Source organism: Lissotriton helveticus, chromosome 3_1 (genome assembly GCF_964261635.1).
Source record: "Lissotriton helveticus chromosome 3_1, aLisHel1.1, whole genome shotgun sequence".
Taxonomy (NCBI): Eukaryota; Metazoa; Chordata; class Amphibia; order Caudata; family Salamandridae; genus Lissotriton; species Lissotriton helveticus.
Window position 1 is genome coordinate 36693848 of NC_136061.1, and position 12749 is coordinate 36706596.

The 12749-nt window shown below is 44.9% G+C and overlaps 1 protein-coding gene across 1 annotated transcript in view; it reads left to right on the forward strand.

Annotated features, from left to right (window-relative positions):
• Nucleotides 1-12749, forward strand: part of GMPPA (GDP-mannose pyrophosphorylase A) — a 99189-nt gene that overhangs the window by 11261 nt on the left and 75179 nt on the right. The window contains exons 2-4 of the mRNA XM_078679191.1: nucleotides 4627-4679; nucleotides 11337-11434; nucleotides 12421-12524. Coding sequence (XP_078535317.1) covers nucleotides 4640-4679; nucleotides 11337-11434; nucleotides 12421-12524 — 242 coding nt within the window. The 5' untranslated portion in view covers nucleotides 4627-4639. The remainder of the gene's footprint in view (nucleotides 1-4626; nucleotides 4680-11336; nucleotides 11435-12420; nucleotides 12525-12749) is intronic.

A 12749-nucleotide genomic window follows, 5' to 3' on the forward strand; every position in this document is an offset into this window, starting at 1 on the left:
TGGTCTAAAAGCTGTGGGTACTTTGTCACTGCTGATCAGTGCCAGAGTGCAAGTGCTCCCTATATAAATTGTGTTTATGGATTGGTGTTTCCATGATTGGCTTATTTGGTTTACTTCTAAGTCCCTAGTACAGTGCAATTTGTGTGCCCATGGCCTGTAAATCATAGGCTGCTAGTGGGCCTGAAGCACTGGTTGTGCCACCCACACAAGCAGCCCTGAAAAGGGTTCTCAGACCTGCCACTACAGTGTGTGCGCGAGATTTTTACTGCCATGTCGACCTAGCAAGTGCACTCACTTGTCAGACCCTAACCTCCCCTCTTCTCACATATAAGACACCCCTAAGGTAGGCCCCAGGTACCCCTGTGGGCAGGGTGCAGTGTGGGGGGAGAGGTAGGACATGTACTGGTGTTTGTGGCATATCCTGATAGTGAAATACTGATCATTTTGTTTTTCACTATTGAAAGGCTATCTGTCCCATAGGGTTACATGGGAGTTTATTTGTAACCTCTTAGAAGTATAACGTTCCATTGGGGCAAGATAGAGAAATGGAGTTTAGGCTCCTAACACCTTTTTTTTTAGTAAAGTTGGTTCTTAAATTGTGTGTTTGAAAATGCCAATTCTAGAAAGTGGTATTTTTCTTGCTTAGCCATCCTATGTGCCCCTGCTGGTTTGTGTATTGACTGTCTGGTTTTGGAGTGACAGGAGCGGGGGATGTGCATTCACTGTAGACAGCCACTGGGAGGGGTGAAGTATGCAGTGCCTTTCCTGGATGACTCAGAGCTGAGCTGAATAGACCTGGGCTGCATTGAGATTAGTGGGAGGGTTTTTTCTTGCACCTGAATAGGGCCTCTCTCCTGTGCACAATGCTGTCTCCACCTCCTGACAAGAAGCTGGACCAGAGAGGACAGAACTGGTTTGGACTGAGCTGAGAGACATTTTGCCACCAGAGAACAAAGGAAATGTGGTATGTGGAGTACTGCCCCATTGCTGTGTGTATGCTTTGCTGAGTTGGCCTGCAGTGGTTGCTTCTGCCAAGGAGAGGACAAAGATTGAACTGTGCTGCGTATCCTCCTTGAAGCACATCTCCAAGGGCTTGGTGTAGAGCTTGCCTCCTGTTCTGAAGTCTCAGGGACACAAAGACTGTGTTTTCTCTGTCCTCCTGCACCTGGAACTGCTGTGTCAGCTGCCACGGAGGGAAAAAGCAACACTGACGCCGGCGAGCGACTCTGCGACCTGCAAGGAAGCTGTGGGCACCGTTCGTGAAGTGCACAACGCACCGCCCGACTTGCACACCAAGCACGACGCTGCACCGTATCAACTCTGACACCGTCACCGAGGCCGCTGCCTGCAGCCAGCGCCGAGAGCAGCGCTCGTGACTCACTGCCTCGACTCACACCACAGCCCGATATCGGTGCTTTATCATTGCTGAGACGATACCGGACGTGGGTGATCTCCCGAATCCATCGACCCCCGCACCATCGTAAGGAACCGACTCATCGTGCCAACGCCAAGTCATCTCCCCGGTAGCAGCAAGGAACCAACGCCTCAGCTCCCCTGCCTCGCAGTAAGAAACCGACGGTTTCTGCCCATTGACAGCTACCCCTCATATGCTTCTCATTTTTATAGTTCTTTGCTCCTGAACAGCCTGCCAACTCTAGAGCCCTTGTGGTTTTCAGGATGCTGGCACCAAGACCGATAAATGAACCTTATCCTCATAGTATAATGGGAGTTAGGATGTGTAACCGTAGGGTAACCAGATGACTTCAAGTCGCGGGTCGCCAGTTTCCCAGTCTTGGGATTTAATTTAACAAATCGATGCATTTTAGATAAGAGACGATTGGTTTGATTCCATTAAGCCAATTTCATTAACGCACCTGAAAGTAATTACTGGTAAAAGGAAAGCCCAGGACTGGAAAACTGTTATCCCAGTGACAAAGAATCACCTGTTGACCATACATAAGTGGGCCGTGTTGTTACTGAGTGTAAGAGGGTCCCCTGGGCTGAAGGCACAGACCACCCAGGTGGGATGGGGCAAGGTGACGTTTCCTGACAGGTCTGGGAATTAGAAGCACCAAAATTAATTTTTTGTACGGGTGACCTGGATATATTTGGTTTGAGATACCACATGGCATTTGAAGAATGGGACTAGAAGGCGTTTAGGAGAGAATGGTTAGGCTGGAATGGAGGTCTGAACCAGCATTAGGGTTTGGGGTAAAAGATGCACTAGGCAGTTTGAATTATTGGTGGGCGCCTGCAGTTATTTGGTGTAGGAATGTTAGGAGAAGCAAGGGAGTCTTGTGTACCTATCCAGAAACCTTTTCTGTTCATGTTCTTTCACCAGCTGTTTGCAGGTTATCACAGGCAAGAGACATCTGTAGAGCTTTATATCTGTTTCAGTTTTGGAAATCAGTCTAGGAGCAGAGCAACAGCCACCCCAATCCCCTCTTATCTTGAAATGTAGAACAAGCATTGAAACTGATTCACATGAAACATTTGTCTAGCACAAAATATATTCAGTATCATTTCCTGTTTTGATTTAAGCCAAAAATACATTCATAACTTAAAAATATAATATAAAATCTGTAAATTCATTATGCCGGTTAGTATACACAGTTGTGATCACCGATTACCTCAACTGGATCCTCTTACAGCCTTTGTTTGTTAAACAACTTCTGATCGCCTTCAGACTGCCACATCTTCAGGTTTATTTCTCTCGCTCATTGTGTTGCTGAAACAGTTCATCTTCATCAATCTTTTTCTTTTTGTGAGAGCTAGAAGATGGAGACCACAAACTTCAGTGCTTTAAAGGAATGTGTGTGTCAACGTGTCTTTCTTGGCTCTACATTACCGACTGTAACATTCATGACGCGGGGTACCTCGCCAGACCCTAAATAGGGCCAAGTGCAGGCGGAAACGAACTCTAAATAACTTCACCTTTCTCCTGTTGTCAGGATCTAGGAAATGACCGAGATGAAGAATAAACCTTCCGCGAGCATACATTGTGCGCTGTACAACAGTTCTGATAACTCTGCAGTTCAGTAGATCTTGCAGAATTATTCAGCTGTCTTTAACCTCTTCCCTGCTGGGCACATTCCCCCGCTGTGCTCGGGGGAGGGGGGCGCGCACTGTGCCCCCGTGCTCATGACGAGCTCAGCTCGTCATGCAGCACAGTGCTCGTGTGCTCATGACGAGCTGAGCTCGTCATGACCACGCCCGTTTCTTTAGAACGTTCGCACAGCAGGAGAATTTGCCCAGCGTGTGAGCGTTCTAATGGTCATGACGAGCTGAGCTCGTCATGAGCACACGAGAACCGTGGCTCTCGTCATGAGCATGGGAGGGGTTAAAATGGTCCCAACATATGCTCTCTGTCACACTGAAACTTGTTGAGGCCGAAGTTAGAAAGCTATTCGTGTTATAAATGTCGAGCTCAAAGCCACAAAAGTAAATGTGAATTGTAAATCGATGTACTCATGTATAACAGTAGTAGGGCTTAATTTTATGAGTGAGTAAAGAAATAGGTGCTGTTTGTGGGCATTTCAGAGTGGGACACCCGCAAAGAGTGCGAATACCCACAGACTGGCAAGTTTATCATTATTCACCAACATTTAGAAGGTGGTTTTTAGGCTGAAACCGATTGCAGATTTCCTTTTGTCTGAGTCAGACGTACATCCGTTTTCAGGGTTTGGAAATGTAGGGACCCCTCAAAATAGATGAGGATTTATAGGAAGAGATTCTCCACAGTGAAAATATTTGGTCAGTGGAGAAATAAAATCAATTTAGCAAGTGCAAATGCAGTATTGCATTAAATTTGCACATTCAAACAGGTGTATCTTTGTTAATCAGGTAATAATGGATACACCGTCTCCATGTGCAGCAAACGTTTCTTTTTCAGAATTCTTCGTAAGAGTTGTGAGTATATTATTCGGAGCACACAACAGTTTTTAGTAGAGCGATTAAGCACTGCTGCAATGCATGGTCCCACTGGAAGCATGGTGGTTTGTTTTATTTCCACAGTCCAGATTCCAGTGTTTTTACATATCTGCAGCGGGCATGACACTATCTGCTGAAGGAAATCTGTGGAGTGTTTAAAATGATAGTACCCCAATCTATGCCTAACCAGCAAATTACAAGTCATCCCTGATTTTAACAGTTTAGGAAACTTGGAGTTGTTGTGCTTTAGTTGTTCCTCAGTGATTTGTGGTTCACACATAACATTCAGTGGGGTATATTATCTCAGAAATAATACAATTGGGTGGTTCTGGCGACATGAGAATAAACCTTTTGGTTTGTATGTTTCCACTGGACCCTAAACTATAAGCATTGGCCCATAATACATATGGTGCTTGTAAAATATTGCTATATTGTATGTACATATTTATACACATTTAAATTGTTATTTTTCTGGAATGACATACATAGTTCCTATCCATTTAACATCCAATTCACTGCAGCGACACAGCTCGTTATTCCTGTTTATTGTGAGTGTAAAAACAGCCGCTGCTTGAGTATTAACTATAAGCAATGTGAGGTGAGGCTCTGGTCACAGGGGTTGCAGGACTGTGCAAAGTTTGTGAGGAGCAGGAGCTGGACTCACCTCTGACACCCGTTTCTTTATTTTGTTTTCAGACGCGCTGTCAAAATGCCGAAAGCAGTGATCCTGATTGGAGGGCCACAGAAAGGTGAGTGCCTGGTGGGGAAATTTGCTCAAACTCATGGGTGAGCGTGCTTGAGTATGTTAGTTTTGTGTTGAGTATGTTAGTTCTTCATGTCCTCATGGTCATTCTGGGATCGAACGGCACAAGTGGGTTGACCAAGTTAGCCAGTCTTATTTGATCTCACTGCAGCTTTTAAATCTGATTACTTTGGGACGATGAGTGAGCATCAGACTGTCTTAAGTACAGGACTGAGATGCGAGGCTCCCAGGAGGGTAAGTGAGGCTGTACTTGAGTCTGTCTTTATCACACTCTGGAGCGTTAGAGAAGTTGTGCTTGAGTCTGTTTTAAACTCCTTTCAGATCAAGGATCATATAACTTCAAAAAGACTCAGAAGTACATCCGGCAACTTTGATCTTAGGGCAGGACTTGAACCGGAGGGCCCAAGGAGAGTGAGACAGTACTTGAGTCTGGCTTAAGCTTACGTTAGTCTGGAGAGCTCGAAGAGGCTGAGGCAGTACATGCGTCTATTGTAACCTCAGGGCAGGACGGGGATCCGAAGGCTCCAGAAAGGTGAGGTAGTACATGAGTCTATCGTAACCTTGCTATTTGACCCTGTTCAGGGACACTGAACCGACGGGCTACTGGGCCACAGCAGTTGTGGTTGAGGTCCTTTCCCTCTGTGCTTCTGCATATGGGACCAAGTACAACCCTTTCCGCACTTGACTCTCAAGGTAGCAAGGGTGAGCGGTCAAAGTCTTTTCAGGGAGGTAGTGGGGGGGCACAAGTGCAGAACTCAACAGTGAACCAACACACACAGTAACTAATGTCTCGCCCAATGATTATCTTTTTCAGAAAAGAAAGTACTTTTTAATGTTACAGCAGAGCTAAATACTATACAATTCAATCCAGTAGACAGAGTAGTGAGTGGTCCTAGTTATAATTCCACATTTGTAAAGCGTGGGTATCTAAGGGTATCCAAGCACTGGGCGGGCCATCGGGGCGATCAGTGAGATATTCCCCAGAGTCACATGATGCTGAGTTGAGCTGGAGCAGGGAATCGAACCGTGAACACGGCTCCGAAGTCAGTCGCTCTGGCGGCTGCACCACACTTCTCCCATCTGGTTAAGATTCTCTCTTGTGATGCTACACCAGCTGACTTCCTTCATGCTAATTCTTCCTGGGGGATGCATTCATGGCGTGATCTACTACATCGGGTTTATCGCAGTAACATGAATCGGGCTTTAGTGCAGTGCCAGTTGCCCCACAAGTCAAAAGTGCACTAAGTTCACATTTTTCAAGATTACAGCCCTGCATTTAGTCTCTCACGCTTTTCCCAAGTGGACGCCGCATCCTTGCTGTTCTCCGGCAGATGGAGGCTGTGGAGGGCGAAGAAAGTCTTGTGCTACTGAGGGGGCCTGTGATCAGAGGACGACAGGAGGGTAGTGTACGAGTCTGTCATAACATCAAGGCAGGAGTAGGCTCAGAGGACCACAGGACAGTGAGATAGTGCATGAGTCTGCCCTAACCGCACACAAAGCTGGGATCAGAGGTCCCCCCGGAGAGTGATACTACATGAGTCTGCCTTAATCCAAAAATCACATGGGGAGTGGAACATGTCGACCATCTGACCAAATCTAACGTATAGTAGATCTAGTAACACAATCTCAATCTATACAAAACCCCTTTTTCAATAATTCTTGAATCAGGTTTCTTTATTAAAAAAATAAATAAATTGTTGATCCAAGGATTTTTTATATACTCTTACACATCTTTTTAGCACTATTTCTGAACACTGCTGCATAGCCAGTGGTTACCTCCGGGTGGAGGTTGCATACTACTATACAAAGACCCTATGATGATGCACCCACGCTACGTATAATGGTGGAGAATCAAGATATACCACCACACCGCTTACGTGCGTGTATGAGGGTTTTTTAAGAAGGTCTCCTAAGAACCCTGGTGCTGTAGTATCCAGTGTTCCACTCCCCATTTGATTTTTTGATTATATAGCCTGGAAGCTGAATGGATCTACAAATTCTACCTCCCTCCTTTTGATTTTGAATTAATCTCACACAAGCCTGGGGTTAGAGGGCCCCATAATTCAAGGAAGAACTGGGATCCCAGGATCCCAGAGAGGATTGCCAGTACTTGAGTCAGTCTTAACAGCAGAGTAACATTGGGATTGGGGCACCCCGGAAGGGGGGGAATGCATGAGTCTGTCACACGGTCACATGTACCCAGAAATAGGGTAACTCTGTATTCAAGATAACCACTGTGGTCCATACAGTTAAAGCAACAGCAGTGGTTACTCTGTATTTCTTTACATTAATTATAAGTAGTAATGTGTGTTTGGAGACTGCAGTAGCAACTGTTGTGTGTTTTATTCTAGAGACAAGCCTGGTAACAAATACGTACAACATGGATGCAGGACACAGTGATTGTGTGTTCAACTCAGTGATACTGATGCTTTTAGGAATGAGAATTTCAAACAACATAGTAAAGTCTTAAACGAGAGGAGTATTATTTCAGTGAAAAGTTGCTCCAGATTGAGGTAAGTCTGATGGTAGTCAGTGAAGGAGGTAATCTGATTGTACAGAAGTCAGTGTTTCGACACCGAGGTAGTGAATCGATTGGTCATTTCATGACAGAAAAGATGAATGAGAGCATCGGAGAAAGGACTTAAAAACTCTGTGAAGAAACATTGCTCTGTGACTGTCGTACTGGGACTTTTCACCGCTTTACCTCTCCTTTAACTGGCTTCACCTTTTTGAGTCATGCCTTTACTTCTGATGCATCAGCACTGGGTTGCTGAATTTAGAGAAGGCAAACCTTTTATGGGTAGGTCTAACATTCCATTATGCTGAGGTTTAGGGTCTAATGTCTCATTATGCGTAGCCCAGTAATCCTGCTAGGTTTGGCAGCCGGAGTTAAGAGCCCCGCTAGGTTTGCATTCTCTGCAGGAAGGCTACAGGACTAGAGTGTTTCACCCGTACGCTTCGCCTACTCAAGCAGGCTAAAGGTCTGAGTGAAACTCAGGTGGAAAACATGGATGAATGGCTGCTGGAACACCGCTTTCCGCATGTTATTCCAAATTATATTCATATAGATAGTAATTCTGAGACATAGGAATTGTGAGATGATTACTCGGCCACTAATGATGACCCGTACACCCTGATTTGAATAGAGGTGCAAATTGTGCACCTGATAAATACTGAGTTCTCACAGTTTGTTGCTTACTGGGTACACTTATAGCGAGCGACCCACCTGCATTAAGCACATTGCATGGGAATAACATTCTAATTGCACATTTTAGTCTAGACAGCTCTGTTGTAACCTTTCCCCAGTACGCCTGAAGGATTGGGCACTCCCACCACTGGTGTAGGTAGGTACCAGTGAGACCACAACCGTGAATATACATTCTTGTGCAAAGAAGATTACTATATAAAAATGTGCTGCTTAGTGGTGCTTACCATCTCAATACTTAAACGCATCGGAATCTTACTGATAACAATTTTCTCTCCTATTCCTTTCTTCCTCTTTGTTTACTACTAGTACATTAATTAGCACCACAAGGACTCGTGTTTCTACTGCTGATCTACGTCACTAGCGTTATAACCACTAAAGGCAATTTGAACAGGTGTAGTGACATTAATTTAAACCTGTGCTCTAACGAGGTCATGCTTGCATCATGATCTTAGTCTGAGACAGATATAAAGTCACACATAATCCTGGTAATGAGGAATACGCTGTAGTGCAGAGGAAGATCCGCCTGTTGGCTTTCTTGGCAAATCCTCTATTGATAGTTGACACCTATTCACCCGGCCTCCGCAAAGTATCATGTGCAACACGTGCTGTGGACGAGCCAATGGGTATTCCGCCTACACTAACGAGAACGATGACTATACTTACATCTACTCCTATCACACTAGTCTTACCTTTTTGTCTTGAGGGTCTTTGAGTTCCAATAACGCTTGCCCACTAAATAACTCACCCCACTCTTTGCAGAGAAAAGGATCAAACCCCCACTACATACCCCAAAACTGTCCATTATAGCTGATGCCTCCAGCCACACTCTGGCCAGAGAATGTGCCCACATCTCAGTTACCCCACTGACCTATCTCATCAGCAGCTGTTTTTCCCCCAGAAACCGGAGCCAAATTTGACCAAACTATCAGTTCGCTTGTCAATCCTCCCAGAACATGTCCATTGACTGTAACTTCTGAGCATATCTCTCAACAATGTTGGGAAAATTGTTTGGATACCTTTGCACATAGAATCCTTTTGCATTCTAGAACCCTCCACAGACCGCTCCTTCCTCACATCCTCGAATAACATCATGGTCCATGCAGAAACCATGAAGAAGTTCTACTAGACCTGTCCGATGCCTTCTACACCGTCCTCTGTAACTCTCATAGATTCGCACTGAGAGGCAGCCATCGCCATGGGTCCAGTGCGCCAACTGATGTTTATCATTAACTGGGCTGCTTTCAACAGAATTGTTCCTTCTGAAGACATCACGTTTTACATACTCCAGCCAAACTTTCCCTATTCTCCTCTGCCCCTCTTCAAACACAATCACCTTAATAAGCTGCCCTATAACCTCTCAGTCCTAGTGGGCAGTCTGAAAATGAGCTTCCAGCCTCCACATACGTGCAAACAAAGCATCTGCTGGTATTAATCAAATATGTGAATGAAGAATCAATATCGTTTCTGATTTCATTCAAATCAGTCACTTGTGTAAAAGGTTCATTGTGTTTTGGTCCTATCAAAAACATAGCAAATAATTATTTAACATCTCAGCAGCAGGAAAAGAGGTCAGTCTCTCAAAGTCTGGGAGCCTGCATACACCCAGATTGCCTGTCATCTGGGTCTGTGACTGCAAAGAGCTGGCTTTGTTACGCTATAAATGAAGCATGTTGATTTGTCAATAACGTAGATGAGAGTACAAACCAAGAACCAAGTCATGCCGAACAGTAAATGTGACCAGGAGGTTGAAGTGCAACAGAGTGCCCTTAATGCCCCAATGCCTAAGTAATGGGTAGCTTTAGCTTTAAAATGAAATCTAAACTATGCAAGTATTCTGTTCAAAGGCTCTTAAAACACGTCCTTAACAGATCACAGAAAACCTAGACACAAGTAAAAGTCACCTCAGGGACAATAAAAAGTTCTCTCAACCCTGCAGTACCTAAAAAGCTGCCCTGGCTCCCAACTGTAGTGAAATACTGTGCCTTATTTACAAAAGCCTCACCGCCATAGCTCTCTACCATTGCTGTCACAGTATCTCATACCTACACCCCAGCAGACTACCATGTTCAGGCAACCACCTTCTGGCCATTCCCATCCCCGGACCTGCACTGTAACTATATATACAGGCCTGCATATACATCTTATGTATTCTTCAACTGCGAAGTCATTATGGAAATGTTCTAATATGTTTTTATATCCTTCCTACTTTGCTCAACATGGACTCTTCTGAGAATCTTACATTTTCAATATGTACTCCACTGAGCAGTGCACCCTCACCCTGGCTTTGCGGTGCATTGCTGTGACATTACTAACACGTAAGGAGGAGAAAGACACAACCAGGCTTTGATTTTCCATACCTGTCTTGCATCATCCAAGTGACTTAACGAACATTTGTTGGAAAGAAGTTGTTGCAGAAACTGAGGAGTTCATCCTGTACATAGTGTGGGGTTAGTGGATTATGTATTTTTGTATGAATATGGGTAGACGTGAACCCCACCACAAGACAATGGAGCGCTGTACGTGGTCGAAGACCAGAATGAGGTCAACGAGTGACAGGAGAGGTCGCTGGGCTGTGGACAGTCGATGCATTATTATGGAGTCTTCAATTCTTTCCTAAATTGGAGCCGCTCCGGGGCAGTCCTGATTCATATAGGAACTGTGTTCTAGATCCTAGGTACAGAGATGGAAATGGCCGGTTGTCCTGTACACGTATTAGTCTGCAGTCTGATAGTGTTCTCTCTGCGGTTGTGTTGAGAACCTCCACGAATGATGCCGTTGCCTTTGAAGATGGTGCGGAACATGATCATATTTCTTCAAGACCCGGATAAGACATGCCACGGCCTGTAGGGTGCCCTAAGGGGGCGTCAGGGAGGCAATGAAGTAGGGCGCTACCACCATCCAGATTAATGCCGGCTATGCATGCATTGTCTGCCAGATGTTATTCTTTTCAGGGTTTTATATACTTTAGCTGTCTTGGGCGATTGGAAACTTAGGGATAGCTCCACCTGTTCCACGCAGCGCCTAGAGGTATTGAGATGTATTGGCAGCATTACTTTAAACTAATTTTATTGCAGTTAATGACTCAATATTTCTCTCTCTCTCTTTCCATCACCCTTCCACATAATACCATTGCTTAAGGAGGGGGAAGGGACAAACAGGTTACATTATTAGTTATTAATGTCCCTCTACATTTTGCACCTTGGCTCAGGCCGTTAATGGTGAGACAGGCACTAAATAGTTGTTAATGCCCATTGGATATGGCATTAACCGTCTTAACAACGACTGGTTGGAGACTTTTAAATAGACCGCTCTGGTTGCCTGAAACATTGAATGCCTCCGTTGGGGCAATGGCATTCTTATTGTGTGAGCTGTTAACGGTTCACAGAGCCTCATTGGTCAGAATTGATGTTGACTGTTTTCAATGTCTTGTTGCAGGTACCAGGTTCCGCCCCCTGTCGTTTGAGGTGCCGAAACCTCTGTTCCCTGTTGCTGGGGTCCCCATGGTCCAGCACCACATTGAGGCATGCACCAAGGTGAGTGAAGGGTGCCCCATTTTAAGGGGCATTGGGAGTGGGAGAAATGCACCAAATAAGTGATAAGAAACTTCCCCTTTATAAGGGTGATGTGAGCAGGCCTTGAACGATGAACCTAATAGTCAATAGTAGTCCTATGAGTTTTAACCCAGGATGAATTTCCTTTTTATAATCAACACACAGCTATGATATGGATATTTTTCTTTTCCATTCTTATTGTGCACAGTTCTCTGTATGTTTAGTAGAGTTGGTTAGGAGGTGGCTACATGTGGCTTACTCTCCTTCATCTGTACAGACCTGATGCAACCCTTCCATGTTTCCGACTCATCCTAAAACCTTCGGAGCTTTCAGGGGCGGTCCTAACGTGGTTTGGTGTGCTCTTTTCTCATAACACTTTCTGATGTGCTGGCTTGACTCATGGCTGAGTCCACCTTAACCCTACTGGCTGGTGAGAGGCATGAGGGTGACTATCATGCTAGGGATGTACGACATTACAACGCATGCTTTTACATCGCATGCTTTTACAACGCGAGTTTTACAACGCATACCATTACAACGCATAGTGCTTTGGGGCGCTGGATAGTGAACTATTTAATTTACTATTCCAACTCCAGTCCCCGTGGATAGTAGGGAAGGTGTTGGATAGTAAATTAAATATATTCCCTATCCTAGAGCGCCCCCCAGCGCAATGCGTTGTAATGGTTTGCGTTGTAAAAGCTGCAATGTAAAAGCATTGCTTGGTAAAAGTTGCGTTGTAAAGGATGTTTCCCACATGCTAGTGCTGCAGTAAGTGTAGATTTAATGGATTTAACTACACAAATACACACATACCTTGACGCACACTCACACTTTATATATATATATATATACAGCTTCAAGGTATTTAAATGTCAAGTTAACAACAGTTAATTTTTATGTACCTTTGCTTTTGGGAGGAGATAAAATAAGTCCATTATTGGATCCATTATTTGACTATCTTTCTCCAGGTACCAAACATGAAGGAGATTTTGCTGATCGGGTTTTACCAGCCCAATGAAGCTTTAACCAAGTTCCTGGTAACTGCTCAGCAGGAGTTCAGAGTGCCAATCAGGTAAGACGTCACTGTGTGTGCCTCACAACCCTGGCTGCCAGGCAACCTGCCTTAATTCACCCGTCCTCCAGCCTTTCCACAACCTGTATCCTATCTGGACCTAAAATACTCTAGTATGCCTAAAGGCCCACCTGAATATGTCCAGCCACGCCCCAACCTTTGACCCTTCCTACTCTGTGAGGGGCCCGCCTTGCCTCAACAGCGACATTCTAAGCCCCTCAGTGT